Source organism: Epinephelus moara, chromosome 20 (assembly GCF_006386435.1).
Source record: "Epinephelus moara isolate mb chromosome 20, YSFRI_EMoa_1.0, whole genome shotgun sequence".
Classification (NCBI taxonomy): domain Eukaryota; kingdom Metazoa; phylum Chordata; class Actinopteri; order Perciformes; family Serranidae; genus Epinephelus; species Epinephelus moara.
The window spans coordinates 28,008,879-28,024,875 of record NC_065525.1 but is presented as its reverse complement, the minus strand read 5'-3'; the positions used below and the strand labels follow the sequence as shown (position 1 = coordinate 28,024,875).

The following is a 15,997-nucleotide window of genomic DNA, read 5'->3' as shown; positions in this document are numbered from 1 at the left end:
AGGCTGGGGGAGCTCCCCATCCGCAAGAGCGCACACAGAGAGCTCTACTTTGTTCTTCTTCAAGTTTAAAATTGGGTTATGGTCAGATGAAATGTAGGACAGAAAGTCCCATGTTTTTTTCTAGAGGAAAGGGAGGAGAAAAAAGGAAGGGAAAAAGTGCAATCCCTTGTGTTTTTTTTTTTTTTATTAATGAAACCAGTTTAAAAAGTGCAAATCTGCATCAGCATACACATAGTAATAATGGTGCAGGTTTACATGTGTGACATTGATTGATTTTTTTCTTATTCAAGTTTAATTCATGACAAAATGTGTCAAATGAGCTATGAAAATGTTGAAAACAAAATCATCAATCCACACTAAAAAGTAAGCACTTATCCTTTATATCATGGCCCAGTTTTCCATGTATTTAATCTGTTGACACGTTTTTAAGATCTCGCGTTAATTAACAAACACAAAATGAAAGGGACCAAAGAGGCACCTCTTTGCAGTGAGCAATCGCGCCCTCTGCTGGCACATGAAAACACAGGTGGAGGCTAATTATTATTACACACAAGTGCAGCACATAAGAGTTGCGCAAAATAAGAAAAAAACCCTCTCAGCTCTTTGTTTTACAAACATCTCCACAGTCAGTGAGGGGACACACACATGCAGCCTGTCAACAACAGTCTGAGTCTCACATCAGTAAATCACGAGGCTATCAGAAGGTAATATGATCAGTCTCTCTTTGATGGCATGGGCGGATCTGCGTGTTCATGGCTCCAGGGTCACTCCTTCTCCAGCCAGCTGTGCATGAAGAGTCCCTCTGACTGCTGCAGCAGCTGACCGACCATAAACCCTCCAAGTGACAAAATTTGGGCAGCGATGACAATTTCAACAGCTTTAATTAGAGGGCTTGACAGCGGGTTTTAACAGATGCAGGGTCCACTGGGCATGCTCCATGTGATCTGAGAGGAGAGCTGGGCACGGTGTGAATAACAGGCAGTTTGGGCGTTTTTTTTGAGAGGAGGTTTGTCACCCTCTCATCTCTCATTTTTCTGTTTTGCTTCACCACACAGCACAGAAATAAGAGCATTTTGTGGGTGTTTCTCCTTCTGAGCAATGCGTGAAGGAAAGTTCCCATGCAGGAGAGCATCTCTGCGCTGAGACAAAGAGCTGGTGTACAGCGGCGGTGTGTCGTTACACGCAGAGAGGGAGCGGGCTGAGCGTCGGTGTGAAGGAGGTGAGTCTGTAGGCAGCAACAGAGGAGGGACTGAAAACAGCGCCGAGTCTCCATCAGGAGCTGCCGGACAGGCGCTGTCCGCTCAGCACCACCGCAGTCACCTTGCTGTGAAAGTCATAAACCTGCTCAGGACTGATCCGATCAATTACCGCAACTTGGGGAGTCCAATGAGCTGGATTTGCTCTCCTGGCGGGGGGGAAATTTGTCAGCGTTTGTGCTTTTATCTCGACATCTTGGATTTACAGACGATGTGACGTCCATTCTTAATGTGATGCCATTGGCTGCAATCATTTTGGATTTCGATTCTATACCCTCCAGTGAGTCTGGCAGCTATAAGCGTTTATGATCCTCCAGTTGCATGACAGGTGCTCGTAGGAAACGCAGGGTTTATTTAGAGTGAATGTAGCCTGATGCGTGTCCAACAGCCCCGATTTCTTTCATAGTTGGTGAGAGACGACAGGTTGTTTTGCGCGCTGCTGCCTTTATGTAATTGTTTGCTTCAGTGTGATCAGTGCTGTGCATGGTTGCACAGGGGCGCCTAGACTTACCTTTGCGATGAAGGGAACTTATTGGAGAAATGCCTAAGGGACGCAATGGGCCTGAGCGACGACAAGGATCGCATTGTGATAAACGTGGGAGGGATCAGACATCAGACATACCGCAGCACCCTGCGCACTCTACCTGGCACCCGTTTGTCCTGGTTGGCCGAGCCTGATGCACCCAACCACTTTGACTATGATGCCAAGATCGAGGAATTTTTCTTCGACCGCCATCCTGGCGTGTTTGCACATATCCTTAATTACTACAGGACAGGTAAACTGCACTGCCCGGCTGATGTCTGCGGGCCCCTCTATGAGGAGGAACTGGCCTTCTGGGGCATTGATGAGACAGACGTGGAGCCATGCTGCTGGATGACCTATCGCCAGCACCGGGAGGCAGAGGAGGCCCTTGATAGTTTCGGCGGGGGGGGCCTGTTAGACCTGGGGAGCGATGATGCGGAGCCAGAGCTGGAGCATACTGCCGAGGATGATGTGGATGAAATGACAAGGAGGCTGGCGCAGGCAGACACTCATGATGCCAGGAGTGGAAGCCTGTGGAGCCGGTGGCAGAAACATGTTTGGGCTCTGTTTGAGGACCCTTACTCCTCTAAATATGCAAGGGTGAGTTGCTTTTAAGTCTAAGATATTTGTTCTCCTTATTGAACTTAAGATCTGAAAACCACATCAGGAGTTATCACAGGCATATCCTGACTTAAAACAACACACAAAATGTTCAACAGCTGCATGCAGGAGCTCAGTTGTGAATGTGTTTGTCCCTTGGTGGTGAAACAAAGATTGATGGCCATGGGAGGTTTAAAGAGGCTTTTGATGACCTTGAAATTGCCCTCCCAGGGGTCTCCACAGCAGGGATGTGACTGTCCAGAGAAGGAGGGGCGGAAAAATCAGCCAAAGACCTCATCTGTCAAAATCATTTACATGCAAATCATCACTCCCACCCTCCTCTATCTGGCAGGAGAAGATAAAGAGTGATTGTGGCTCTCACTGGTCTTTGGATTGATATTTCCAGGCCACAAGAATCCCTGAGCAGCCTGGCTCTGAGTTTAAATAGGTCAGATGCACATTAGGAAAGCAGATCTTTGGCACCACCAGGACTTTAGTGGCAGACTTCCAGACAAAAAATTGGGTTGCTGTTTGAGGTGACATTTTTGGTCATCGTTATGGGCACTTTTCCATCTGGGCGTAAAGCCTCTTGATGGTGACAATGAAATGACATTACACCTTGTGATTTTTTTTGGTGTTTTTTGGACCACTGTCCCCTGCAAAGACCGCTGTGCTGCCCGCTGGTTTAACAGCTGTAGCACTGATTGGTCTAATTAGTTACCAGGCCCCATCCAGCAAGTGTAAACTGTATTGACATGTTCTCACTCTTACAGCAAGCATTAGTGGAAATGCTTTAACCAACACACACAGACTTCTTTCAGATTTCACTTTCTGCACGTAGGGATATTTCCCAAAGCAGAGAAATCCTTAGATGTGACCCACATTTAACAGTGAGCAAGACAAAGCAGAGCAAAGATTGACAGAACTCCACCAAGACTGGCAAGAAGATTAATTAGAAGAGATCCTCAGAGTTAATTACAGACTCTATTCACAGTGGATACATCAGTGGAAAACCCTTGTCACTGCGTATCACAGTAGGCCTGGGGTGCGCCAGTAACAGTGAGAATTAGCCAATAAGGAACAAACAATCTTCGCCTGTCGCCCTCCCTTTCAGGCCACACTGTTCCCTAACTGCCACAAAGACACAATTTACTGTAAGAGGCGGCTAGATCAGAGGCAGCGTTTGTTTAACAGTTTGAGGGGTGGGATGTTCAGAGGGCTGAGTGAGGCAGTGTGTCAGGAGGCATGAAAGTATAACAATGAGGCTTTATCACACTGAAGCGTGCTGGCAGTGATGGTGATGTTTATTTTACAGTTCTCTTGCTCACTGTTGTACACAGGCTGACAAAATGACAAGAGCACTGCAAATTAGAATTATTTTCATTATTGAGATATCTGATTATAATTTTTTAGTTCAAGTTCAAGTTCACTTTTATTTATTTAGCACGTTTAAAAGACCTGTCACGGTCAGCCAAAGTGCTTGCTTTTAGATTAACTAAATAATCACGACTTTCTAAAGCCCATGTTGACATATTCAAACACCTTGTTTTGTCTGTCAACAAATCCAAAAACCAAAGAGATGCAGTCTACAATCATAGAAAACTAAAAAAAAAACACAGTAATAACTCCATAAAAAATGACCCAAACTGTTGTTGCTGATTAATTTTCTGTTCAAGTAAGTGACTCATTATTTCAGCTCTACTGTCAGTGAACCTAAAATATTAAACATTTGTTCATACTGCATAATTGAGGTGTTGCAGCCCAGTCAACAGAACAAATTATTGCCATTATACGCTTGTGCAAAGCACGGATATGTTACATTTATACAGTTCATACATGTCACATCAATATTTCGTGACGTAGTTCAGATTACATGTGTATGAGCTGAGTTTCTCATCAGAAAAGGGATGGTGGATGGCGTGACACCTAGGTGAGACGGCTGCCTAGCAGCAAACAGCAGCAGACACTGTTAAAGACCAACAAATAACAAAAGTGGGTATTTTAATGACAACTTGGGACGTTTCCAGCCATGTTTGAAATGACAATAGCAGGTATTTTTTAACGAGACATTTCCAGCCGTGTTTGTAGTGACAACAGCAAGTAATTTTATCCGAGGTTGGGACATTTCCAGCTGTGTTTGTAACGAAAAAAAGAGTATTATTTAATGAGAGATTGTGACATGTCAAGCCCAAAGCGGGACATCTCAAAAGCGTTTTTTTGCCGCTGTGGCAAAGATATTGCCTGGGTGACCCAAAAATGGGTATTTTAATCAGCAGTCGGGACATTTCCAGCCATGTTTGTAGTGACAAAAGCTGATATTTTTCAACAAGAGGTCGGGACATGTCCAGCTGTGTTTGTAGCAACCAAACCGGGTATTTTAAGTCCAACACGATGTTTTCCTAACCCTAACCAAGTAGTTTTTGTGCCTAAACCTAACCACATATTAACCACATCACTGTCACAACATAACATTTTAACGCAAAGAAACACAACATTTCATATCCACTACACATGAAACATACAAATTTTACTTATCTAAAGTTTGCAGAAATGGACAATGCCAACACTCGGGTTAGGTGTTGACAGCTGACTCACGGATGCCCCCAGTGGTGTGTTATCTGTCTTAGGTAATTTCACTAAACTAATTCAGGAATACGCAACATATAAATTTAGATACAGGCAGACACGATGCTCCGAAACAATCAGCAATTAATTAAATCAGAACATATTTGCTGACAATCAGTCTGCGTCTCTTGGGACCCATAATGGTCCGGGGTCCCAGCCTTAGTTGTCCACTTTGCCCAGTTGGTAATTCAGCCTCTGCTGTTTATTCCAATCTGTTGTTATTTAAGGTCGTAGTTTTCAATGTGGTTGAATTGGATTGTATTATATTCTAGGTTGTACTTGTTATTTTGTACAGTACATACTGTAGAGGGGGTGGACAAAACAACAATATTATGCAATCCAATACAACAGCACCACATACACTGTGCTAATGCCTCAAAAACTGACACACAATCTCTCTCACAGTGTACCAACAAAGATGAGCATTATTAGCCTTACAAAGGTACTTATTCTAGTAATTTTGAGTGTGACTGCATTAATATATCAAGTGTTCTTTTAGTCTTCACTCTATTAGTATTTTAAATATGGACATTTTTTTTATTTTAAAAATAATTTTAAAGAACACAAAGCTATTCACATGCCAGGTTAAAGTCTTAAAATTCAAATGTCATCTTAACCTTCATCATCTTCATAATCTGGTGTGTGTCCTCTTTGCGCAGAGTGAGTCGTCTCTCTGAACAAAGAGGACAGCCCTGCTGACAGCAAGAAGGTTGCCGTGCCGAAGTCTCTGCTAACGCACAGGTTCCCTCCGGACCGCTATAAAAACATAGATGGGAAACAGACATTCATAAGCAACAGTGATTTCCTCAGCACAATGCAATGAATTGCCAGTGATGAGATGTTGTGATGAGGGCCTGTTTTCCATCTTGTGCTGCGTGACAAACTGTGAATGGACCTGACTGACTAAGACGCAGTGTTTCCTTTGCTCAGTGGAATATATGTAAGACGCCCTCGTGCCCAGACATGCCCCACTCCAACTAACCTCCTGGCAGCTACTTAACAACGCTGTGCATTAGTTTAAGCAGCACTACAGAGACTCACTTACTCTTATAAAGACATCGTCATGCATGAACAAACTGCTATTGATCCAATTTTTGTGATTCATAGGATGATTAAGTAGCTATCCACTCTAACTGTCTGAATCTTTGTCCAGCAACTCTGATCTATTGACCTCCGATTCCCATTTAAGATACGGCAGTTTTTCCACTCCAGCTACAGCGTGCATACTCTAAACCAGTATAGCATGATCAGAGCAGGATAACATGAGGACAGCGTTGCAATCAATACCCAGGAGAGAATACTGTATCTGTTCCACCCATGTCGTATGCATCAGGAATAACAGAGCCTAAATGTGAAGAAATCTGATCCTCTAATCAATACAGAATGAAGGCTAAAGTACACATTCACCATTAAGCGAAATATAGGTTCCTCGTATAAGTCTGTCATCAGCTCAGCAAGCCTCTCAGCTCACTACGATTCCCAAGAGTTGATCATCTGGATAGTATGACCTTGTGTAGGGAAGACCTACTGTACCGTAGTGATAGTGCTGAAGGGAAGAGCCCCCGCTAATTTTAGTCATGTGGGTTAATGTCCCATCTCCTGCTGCTGCTGCTGGCTCTTAGTAATTCTAATGTAGCATGCCCTTGAAAATGCCATGACCTTGAGATACAGCGGAGGGGGGCAGAAGCGAGAGCGGCACGCTTGCATTGATTGTCCCTTTTACTCTGACACTTCTGAATCAAGACACATAGAGTGCAGGGAGAGGGAGGGGGGAGCGAGAGAGTGTGTCAATGCCACTGTCACTGTCAAACCAGACGGCATTGTCTCTGATAATAGATTGAATTGCATTGTGACGTGCTAAGAATGGCTGCTGGGCGTTGAGCTTGATTACATTGCATGAATTACTGTGCTTCTCTTTGTCCTTCTTCCCCCCTCCTCTCTCCCCTCTATTTCTTGTGCTGCACCCTAAATACATTTCCTGCCCAGTGGGTGGCTCTGGCCTCGCTGTTCTTTATTCTGGTGTCCATCACCACCTTCTGTCTGGAGACCCACGAGGCCTTCAACCCCATCATCAACCGTACTGAGGTGGAGGTGGTGGACAACATCACAGTGGAGCACACCTACCAGGAGACTGAGACTGCGCTCTACCTCACCTACATCGAAGGCGTTTGCGTGGTGTGGTTCACTTTTGAATTTCTAATGCGAATAACTTTCTGCCCGAATAAATGTGACTTCATTCGGAATGCCCTGAACATCATCGACTTTGTGGCCATCCTGCCCTTCTACCTAGAGGTCGGCCTAAGCGGGCTCTCCTCCAAGGCAGCTAAGGACGTGCTGGGCTTCCTGAGAGTCGTCCGCTTTGTGCGGATCCTGCGTATCTTCAAGCTGACGCGTCACTTTGTGGGACTGAGGGTGCTGGGTCACACGTTGAGGGCCAGCACCAACGAGTTCCTACTCCTCATCATCTTCCTTGCCCTCGGTGTCCTCATCTTTGCTACTATGATCTACTACGCTGAACGGATTGGAGCTAACCCCAATGACCCTCGAGCCAGCGAGCACACACACTTCAAGAACATCCCGATTGGATTCTGGTGGGCTGTGGTGACCATGACGACCCTTGGCTATGGAGACATGTACCCGCAGACGACCTCCGGTATGCTGGTCGGAGCCCTGTGCGCTCTGGCAGGTGTGCTGACCATCGCCATGCCCGTCCCTGTGATTGTCAACAACTTTGGAATGTATTACTCTCTGGCCATGGCGAAACAGAAACTACCAAAGAAAAAGAACAGGCATATCCCTCGGGCACCCCAACCAGGTTCTCCAAACTTCTGTAAGTCAAGCATCAGCTCCCAACAGCCGAGCCCCATCCCCAATGACGACGTTTTCGAGATAAAGTTTCAAGGTAAGGAACAAAGATGATGTGTTCTCTGATATACTGTCGTCTCATCACTTCTCTGTCTTCCTGAAGCAGCCACATCGCTACTCAGCGGTTTCATTGTTTGTCTGTTCCCACACTTCAATCAGCTGATGATTCAGGCATGAGATTAAACAAATGAGTTTCCCGCTGAAAACAATCAATAAAATATGTGATGAAGAGCATCTTCTGCTCTGGATAGGAGAATAGAGAGATTGAGGCAGACCGTGAGTAATCTTGATATTGATTTTGCACTTCTTAATGCAGCGGTTCACTCCTCCTCTCTCTTAAGACTAACTGAGAGCCTGTAATCACCATGTATTCCTGATGTTAAAGGTATACTATGCAGGATTGTCCGTTAATGTCTGTAAACAGGCTCACCAGCAAAAGTAACAGTAAAGGCCAGCCACAGATTCATTTGTTTGGTGTTTTGCCTCACTTTTTTCTGTTTTTTCAGCACTGTATCTCTTGGATGCCTGCTGCTTTAGGTCTGGAACCTGGTCTCTACCTTTTCACAAAGCCCCAACCTCACCTGAGCGCTGTGGGGGAAAACACTCATGAATGTCCTTAACATTTCTAGTGGCTCATAAGTGATGGTTGTTTTTAAGGAAAATCCTGCATAGTATATCTTAAACAACATATAAATAGATGCTGGGATCAGCTGATTTTCTCCTGAGTTCCTCTGGTGGCATTAATGCAAAGATAAACTGATGTTTGATACAGTTTGTGCTCAATAACATACAGAACAGAGTGCAAAGCAAACATTAGACAGCAGTGATACACTCAGTATTATTATACGAGGTAATCCCTGTGTGTATCCAGGTGGTAGAATGTGAAAACTGAAGATATATTAAAAAATGTGGTGCTTAATTCTGAAAAAAAAGAAAAAAAACCTGCCTATATGAAAGGCAAGGCAAATTTATTTACACAGCACATTTCATACCCAAAGGCAACTCAATGTGCTTTACAGATTACACAGGCAAAAACACAAGCAATCAAAAGCACATAGAATAAAAACAATAAAGGATAACAGAAAAAAGCACACAGAGTAAAACAATAAAAACAACAGAAAAGAAGAACTTTACCCACAAAATGACCATTTGAATGTCAGTTAGTCATGTGGTGTTACCTTGAATTCGTGAAGAAAACTATTTTTATCAAATGCTTCCACAGAAAATGGCAAACATATTGATTTATTGAATGATTGGGGATCATGTTTAACAACAGCAAAACTACACTAAAACACCTGCTTACTGTCTCTCACACAGTTTGTGCAGATCTCATTTATCCAGTTGTACGCTCAGTACTTACCAAACACGCTGTTTCACTATTAAACTTAACAAATTAAAACTGAAATGAAAGTGAAACTTGACTGTGCTCTATTTAAACCAAGCGGCAACCTGCAGGACTGAAAAATGAGGCCAACATGCAAATGCCAAAAACTGATGATGCTTGTTAGTGACAGTTATTACTGATTGATAGCTGATGCAAGATGGATTGGGAGGCTACTGCAAAACAGTATAGTCTCCAACTAAATCTCAGCCTAGATCAATCTGTTGAATATTTACCAAGTGGCAACCTCTAGGGCTGAGAAGTGAAGCCACAATGGAGGTGCCAAAAACTGCAGTTCTTTGAACAGCTGCTTGAGGCTGGTTCCAGGCGCCAGTCAATCCCCAAAGACACCCATGTTACAATGCCAGAATTTACAGTAGAAATAAACATGTTTACAGCCTGCTACAAAAACAGATTCGGTGTCTATATTTAATTTCGACATTCATGACAACTGTGTGGAGGGTGAATTTTTATATAATGCAGCCATTTTTCATGTAGGCCTACATGTATGCATAATTAAGGGCAGGCCGCTTTGAGTGACAGGCTGTCTGGCAACAGTGTTCTTGGCTTCTCAGTCAGATCCACCCCTCGCTCCTCCACAGCGCCAGCCTCTCGCCCACATATGGTGACCTCTGGCTTCAAAAATCCAAGATGGCGATGGCCGTAATGCCAGACTTGAGGCTTCAAACCAATGTGTGACATCACGATAGCTATGTCAGTTATTTTTTACAGTCTATGCTTTAAAGCCAGACTCTGATACTCATGGTTTTTAGTGAAGATATATGTGTTATGGAAATACCGAGCACACAACCGGATAAATGAGACTTGGATTATTCTGTAGAAGTTGTGTAACTGTTTGTAAAAGGATGTTTTGATATAGTTTTACTGTTGTTAAACAAGGTCCCTAGTCAATAAATCAATACATTCGCTGTTTACAGATTTTTCTCCATGAATTTTTGGTAACACAGCATAATTAATTCATAAACAGATGGTCATTTGTGGGTAAAGTATTCCTTTAAAATTAATTCAAACAATGGTGCTTGGATTTGAAAGTGGTCAGCAGTGTTTCAGGTGTCAGCATCTGGCAATTTGTTCCACATTTAAGTTGCACAGAAGCCGCTTCATCGCGTTTGAACCACGTTTCCTTTGTTTGTTTTTTCTTTTCTTCATTGTTTTCTCCCAAGATTCCAAGCTAAACGGTGAGGCAGCTAACGCAGCGCTGGCCAACGAAGATTGCCCTCATATAGACCAGGCCATATCTCCGGAGGAAATCTTCAGCCCCAGCGACAGAGAGCGGCCCTGCTTCCTGGTCACCACTGCTGAACGCCCCAACCACACAGGGGGCAGAGTGAGGAGGGGTACGTACAGTAACAGCCAATCACAGGCCCCTGTAAGACACTGACACCCTGTAGACCGTAGACAGGACACGCTCCTTTTTTCCTTCTCTTTGCTGAGTGTTACGCCTCAGTGTTTCCACAGGCACACACACACACGCACACATACACACACAAACACAACAACAAACCTCTTATTACACACTTTCACAGCAGCTGCTTCTCCTCAATTATCCCTTTTGGAATTGTAAATATATTTCAAGTCACACAAACATCTGTTAAGGCCAAGCACAATCACCACAAATGTCAATAATTGTCCACATCTACATAATATATTTTTTGATACCATGCATAATGTAATACCCCTATTTATTTACCAGTAAGAAAGCTATTTTCGATATGATCTAGAATGTGTTGTCTTACATGCCTAAGAAAGTATTTATGTGCTATGTGTGTACCATGTATGTATATGTGTTTTAATGATAAATACCATGCAGGATCCTGATTTATGAGTACATTGCTCTTGACCATAATGGTGCATGAAGTGTCTTGCTGATGGGTGCTATCAGTATGGTGAAGGAGCACAACACAAATGGAGGAAGGCTAAATATTATTATTAATGTTATTTAGAGCCAAATTCTAATTTACTGATTTTTACACTTTAATACCAGGGTTAAAGCCTTTGTGTTTATTTAGTATTTATCCACCAAACATTCCTCTAAGTAAGTTACGTCGGTCTGTGAGTGCAGCCAGCACACTACCAGTAAATGGCCTACAGTATGAAATTCAACCTGTAGCTGAAAACACATTCCCTGCCTGAGGTGCCTACCTTTTCAAGTCTTTTATAGTGTTATACTCCAAACCATTCCAGTACCACCCGGTGCATGCTGTTGTACTCCTGATGCACTCAATGCATGGAGAATAATAATCTGTCTCAAGTCTGTGTTGACCTGTTTCTTTGGAGACAAAAACAAGAAAGCAACAGGTGTAGTATTATCAGTGAGGAAAACAGCCAAAAACAGTCTTGTCATGGATTCAGTGCTGCAGTGTACTCAGAACGTTCTCTGTTTTTCAACTGAAGGTTATGAAAAGCCTTGGAGCCTTAACAGCATGTCTGGCATGAGCGGGGATGCCTCTGGAGTGTCCTCAGTGTCCGCCCTGCCCTGCAGCCCACCTTGTCTAATGCAGCACTCACATTCTCCCATCCCATCCATTATGTAGCATGGTTGAGTAGCAGACACAATGCCATTGGAAGGCCAGTCCACACTCCTCCTTCTTATCTTACCTGTCAAATTTTGCTTTTACACTTGCCTTCACTCTTGCTTTTTTTTGTTTTCTTTCATTTTTCTTTCATTATTTTTCTGGAAAACTGTATCTTAACTGTGTCTAATACTCAAGCTTACCCAAGTGTTCTCCTTGGGTGTGTCATCATATCCTAGACTAGACAACATTGGCACATGCCACTCTGCATGGGTCACCTCAGTTGCAGACAAAGCACTGTTCAGGCTAAACCCACTCTTTCCCTGTGTTTACATCATTGCCTGTTGCTCTGTTGCTTTTGATCTCACATACTCTTCTGCCAGTAACTTTTATCTCATCTGCTTTTTACAATTTTGTGAAAGAAACTTTCATAAGATGTAACCCCTGCTAATAATATGCTGGACATTAACAATACGTGGCTCTGAAACATATCCAAAAGGTACCATTGCCAGCTGTTAAGGGAACTCCTCTTAAGTGCTTTGTACGTTGCAAAGTAGAGACGTTATCATTCTGAAAGTGCAATCCAGACGAGGCTCAATGTTATCTGAGTGGCCATTAAAAGAAAAGAAAAAAAAATGAACGCGATGTTCATGATGTCCAATGCAATATGGAGATGATGACAATTCCTATGATACTAGTGATGAATACATTTTAATGTCAACAGAACTAAAACTGTTTTGTTCATTTGCATGAACTGCATGAGAAATTATGTTCAACAAGAAGCTAACTGTATCGCAGTACCTGTAAGAAAAAAAAGTTTTTTCTTTCAAAGGCTTCTAAAGCTTTGTCATTTTTATGCATTTTGAGACAGCTTTACAAGAGACTCAGTCATAGCAGAGATTTTTATGTAGCCGCCATTCTTTGCCTTTCCCCAAATTCATATACTTATTTTCTTGTATTCATTTGACTGGGGCCTCCGACTAAAATAGCGTGATTTGACTTGAACGATCTGTCATAAAGCCAACTAATGCTGTTATGAGCATAAATAGTTTTTATACAAATATATTTACTGGTAGTTCTAGTTTTTCAACAGTATCCGTAGTCTGCAGCGACTTCTATTTCTGCTGCTGTGCCTAAATTAAGGCAAGACTCATGAATTATAAAACAACGGTGCCTTCATACCTGGCGAGGCAAAGTAAAAGCAAGTAATAAATTGACATGATATTACATAAGTGCTCCCAGTGTAGCATCAATACACTTTATAACATGCTCATAACAGTGTAACGAAAGCTTTATTTTATACGGTGCATCTTGTACCTTTTTGCACCACCCTTGTACCCTTAGTCACAGTAAATTGGTTACTATTGTTACACCATCCAACACACACTAGGATTTAAGGATTTAATAGCGGTAAAAATAACAGCTGAAAACACTGACTTTACAGTCCCCATCTCAAGAATTTTTGTATGATAAAGCACAAATTATTAAAGGGGACCAGGCAACTCTACAGAGCCAAAATATATCGAGTTACCAGAGATGTCAGGATGACTTCGGCAGCATGTATGTCTATTGATTTAAAACATCGATACTGTTACTGTTACATGTATTGATGCTGTCCCAATAATTATGCACAATTCTTTCAGGGCACTTTAACAAATTTTATGTTGACCAATCAGAAATGTCAATTTCTAGAGGAAGATATAAGTATAGCAAGTCATCTAAGTTTTGTTTTTATTCTGAATGAGCAGAGTTTTACATTTCGAGTCATGTCTCTTGTGGTAATTTATGGACGTTATATATTTAAGAAAAAAAAAACCTTGTGAAGATTTGATGTGAAGAGATGCAGGTGAATTATATGCTCATGCAATTCAAGTGAAAAAAAAAAAAGTACAATACGACACAGCATGGGATGTGGGTCTACTTGGGGAAAGGTAAATGCATGTATTTTCCATTTATGCAACAGAAAAGTATTCAAATAAAAATATGTAAATATAAGTCCTTGCATGAAATAAATTTTATACACAACGAGCGTTTAGACTCCGTTTTTATTCAACAGCACATGCATACATACATCTTTCCTTTCCCACTAGCTCACAGCTAGTGCTTTGAACCGCTGTTTGACCCTCCGTTTACCCGGTCAAAGAGAGCCTTAAAAAAAAACGAGGTGACTGTGAGAGCATGACGCAAAGTATACAAACGCATGACAATGACCGAACTACTGTACATCAACCTGTAAAACGCAGCATGACTGGGCATGTTTATTAACCGACTCAAGAATCTAACCTCTGCACACAGACAGTACATCGTTGTCTGATGCCTTGGCTAAGCATGGGAAACACATGGTAAACCTGTCGTTTACCATGACGAACTAATGGAGCACATTTTCTTTACTCTCCAAGCTAGTGTCATGTCTCATCCGTCGCAGAGATATCCATCATCGCCATCATTTGCACCATTCCACATAATTTGTGTAATAATTTATTTTTGTTATTGTTTTTTTATATGTTTATAGAGACCCAGCGACAGCACCGGAGCAGACAACCAACAGAGTCAGTTTGTGTTATGAACCATGGTGTCCCAACCACTATGTGTATGACCCATAATGGCCCATCACCCACCTGATAGTGCTGTAGCATTGTTGTGTGTATTACTTAGTCTTTTTAAATGGGTGTGACAGTGACAACCTGTACATCACAAACTCAGCATAGATGTAGCACTGAGGAAGTTTTGTTGTCAAGCCTTATGTAGGTCAGTATCTGTGACTGGTTACTGTGTTGTAATTTGTGTGCCTATTTTTGGTGTGTGCCAGTGCTGTAAATACGCTTTTTTGTGTGCTGAAGTTGTGTGTACCCAATGTTTTTTGAGTGATCATCAAATATCTGTGTGCTTCTTCTGTTGAAAGAAAAAAAAATGTTGCTCCGATTTTAATCACCCCGGCAAAAAAAAAAGAAAAAAGAAAAAACAACGACAACAAAAAAACAGAAACAATGTCACGTGTCATGTCAGCCAGACTAAACAGTTTGAAAGAAATCGTTTAAACTTTGCACTGTCATCGTCACATCTTTGTAGACTTTTGCACTGTTTTGCACCAGTGAACTTTTAACATTCCTTTGATATGTTTTCAGGCATCAAAGAGATAACATCCACAAAAAAAAAACAAAAAAAAAAACCCCACCACTCCTACCTTGTATTTATGAGGCATTAAAAATGGCAAAGTCTGCTGCTGAGAATTGGTAAATAATTGTTTGGTTTATCAAAACTTGAAGAGGGATATTCACAAAGGGAAAACAGATATTCAACATGAATTAAATGTTGATATATCGTCATACGTAGCTATGCTTTGATAAACAAAGACAGCTTATGTATAAAATACACTCATATCACAACTCAAACAGTCATACTTATTCTGTAGTGTCTTTTAATTGACAATCATGTAGAACTGAATTATGATTCTTTTTCTGCACATATGCAAATTGGCGTGTTAATATGTAATACTAACCAATGCCAAACATTACACACATCACACTGGACAAGTGCCTCTGTTATGCAAATTCTTCTTATCATTCAGGAGTATAGCTTAACCGACATGATGAATTATTGCACATTTTATTTCACATTAGTCATCAGTCACCAGCCGTTTAAAGCAAGCACCAGTTCAGTATTCAATAAGCACACAGATACAATAAGGACCCCCATAGGGATCAGCTTCTAAAGGCAAGTAATGAGCATACCTAATTAAAAACAGAGAGGAGAGCTACTGGATGCAAAGTACTGCTTCACTGTTGGTGTGGAAAAGTTAGTGGAAAGGGACCAACTTTTTACCAAACAACTGCAAACACACTGCCAACAACCTACTGAGAACTGTATGCAGTCAGGTATAGCAGAACTGAATCTGCCAACAGAGCTGAGCACAAACATGGGGGACAGTGTGCTGGTCATTGGCCGACACGGAATAAAAACAGCAGCTGTTACAAAACGAGACAAAAAACAACTACGAGGCAACTAAAGGTGCCGTTTAGTGAGACTTCAGAGTGTGTGTTTTGAACACCGTGCATTTTGTGGTTAGTTATCTCAATAAGGTGTTCAGTGATCATTTTGATTGGTTTGTTGTTTAGGGATTTTTTGTGTCTTTTTTGACCAATACAGTTCAGGCTTGTACAATAAATAGTGATAAATAAAAAAAACACAGAAATGATCTTTTTTCAACGAGTGT

At 41.9% G+C, this 15,997-nt stretch overlaps 1 protein-coding gene across 2 annotated transcripts; it reads left to right on the top strand.

Annotated features, from left to right (window-relative positions):
- The first annotated feature begins 366 nt into the window (after positions 1-366).
- Positions 367-15,961, top strand: kcnc1b (potassium voltage-gated channel, Shaw-related subfamily, member 1b). Of its 2 annotated transcripts, none has more exons than XM_050074337.1 (4): positions 367-2,379; positions 6,991-7,906; positions 10,435-10,608; positions 14,297-15,961. In XM_050074337.1, exons 1-4 carry the CDS (start codon positions 1,813-1,815, stop codon positions 14,404-14,406), a joined length of 1,767 nt encoding a protein of 588 aa, XP_049930294.1. In that variant the 5' UTR covers positions 367-1,812; the 3' UTR covers positions 14,407-15,961. The 2 variants fall into 2 exon arrangements, with proteins under 2 accessions (XP_049930294.1, XP_049930293.1); XM_050074336.1 differs by lacking the exon at positions 14,297-15,961 and adding an exon at positions 11,666-14,271.
- The last annotated feature ends 36 nt before the right edge of the window (positions 15,962-15,997 follow it).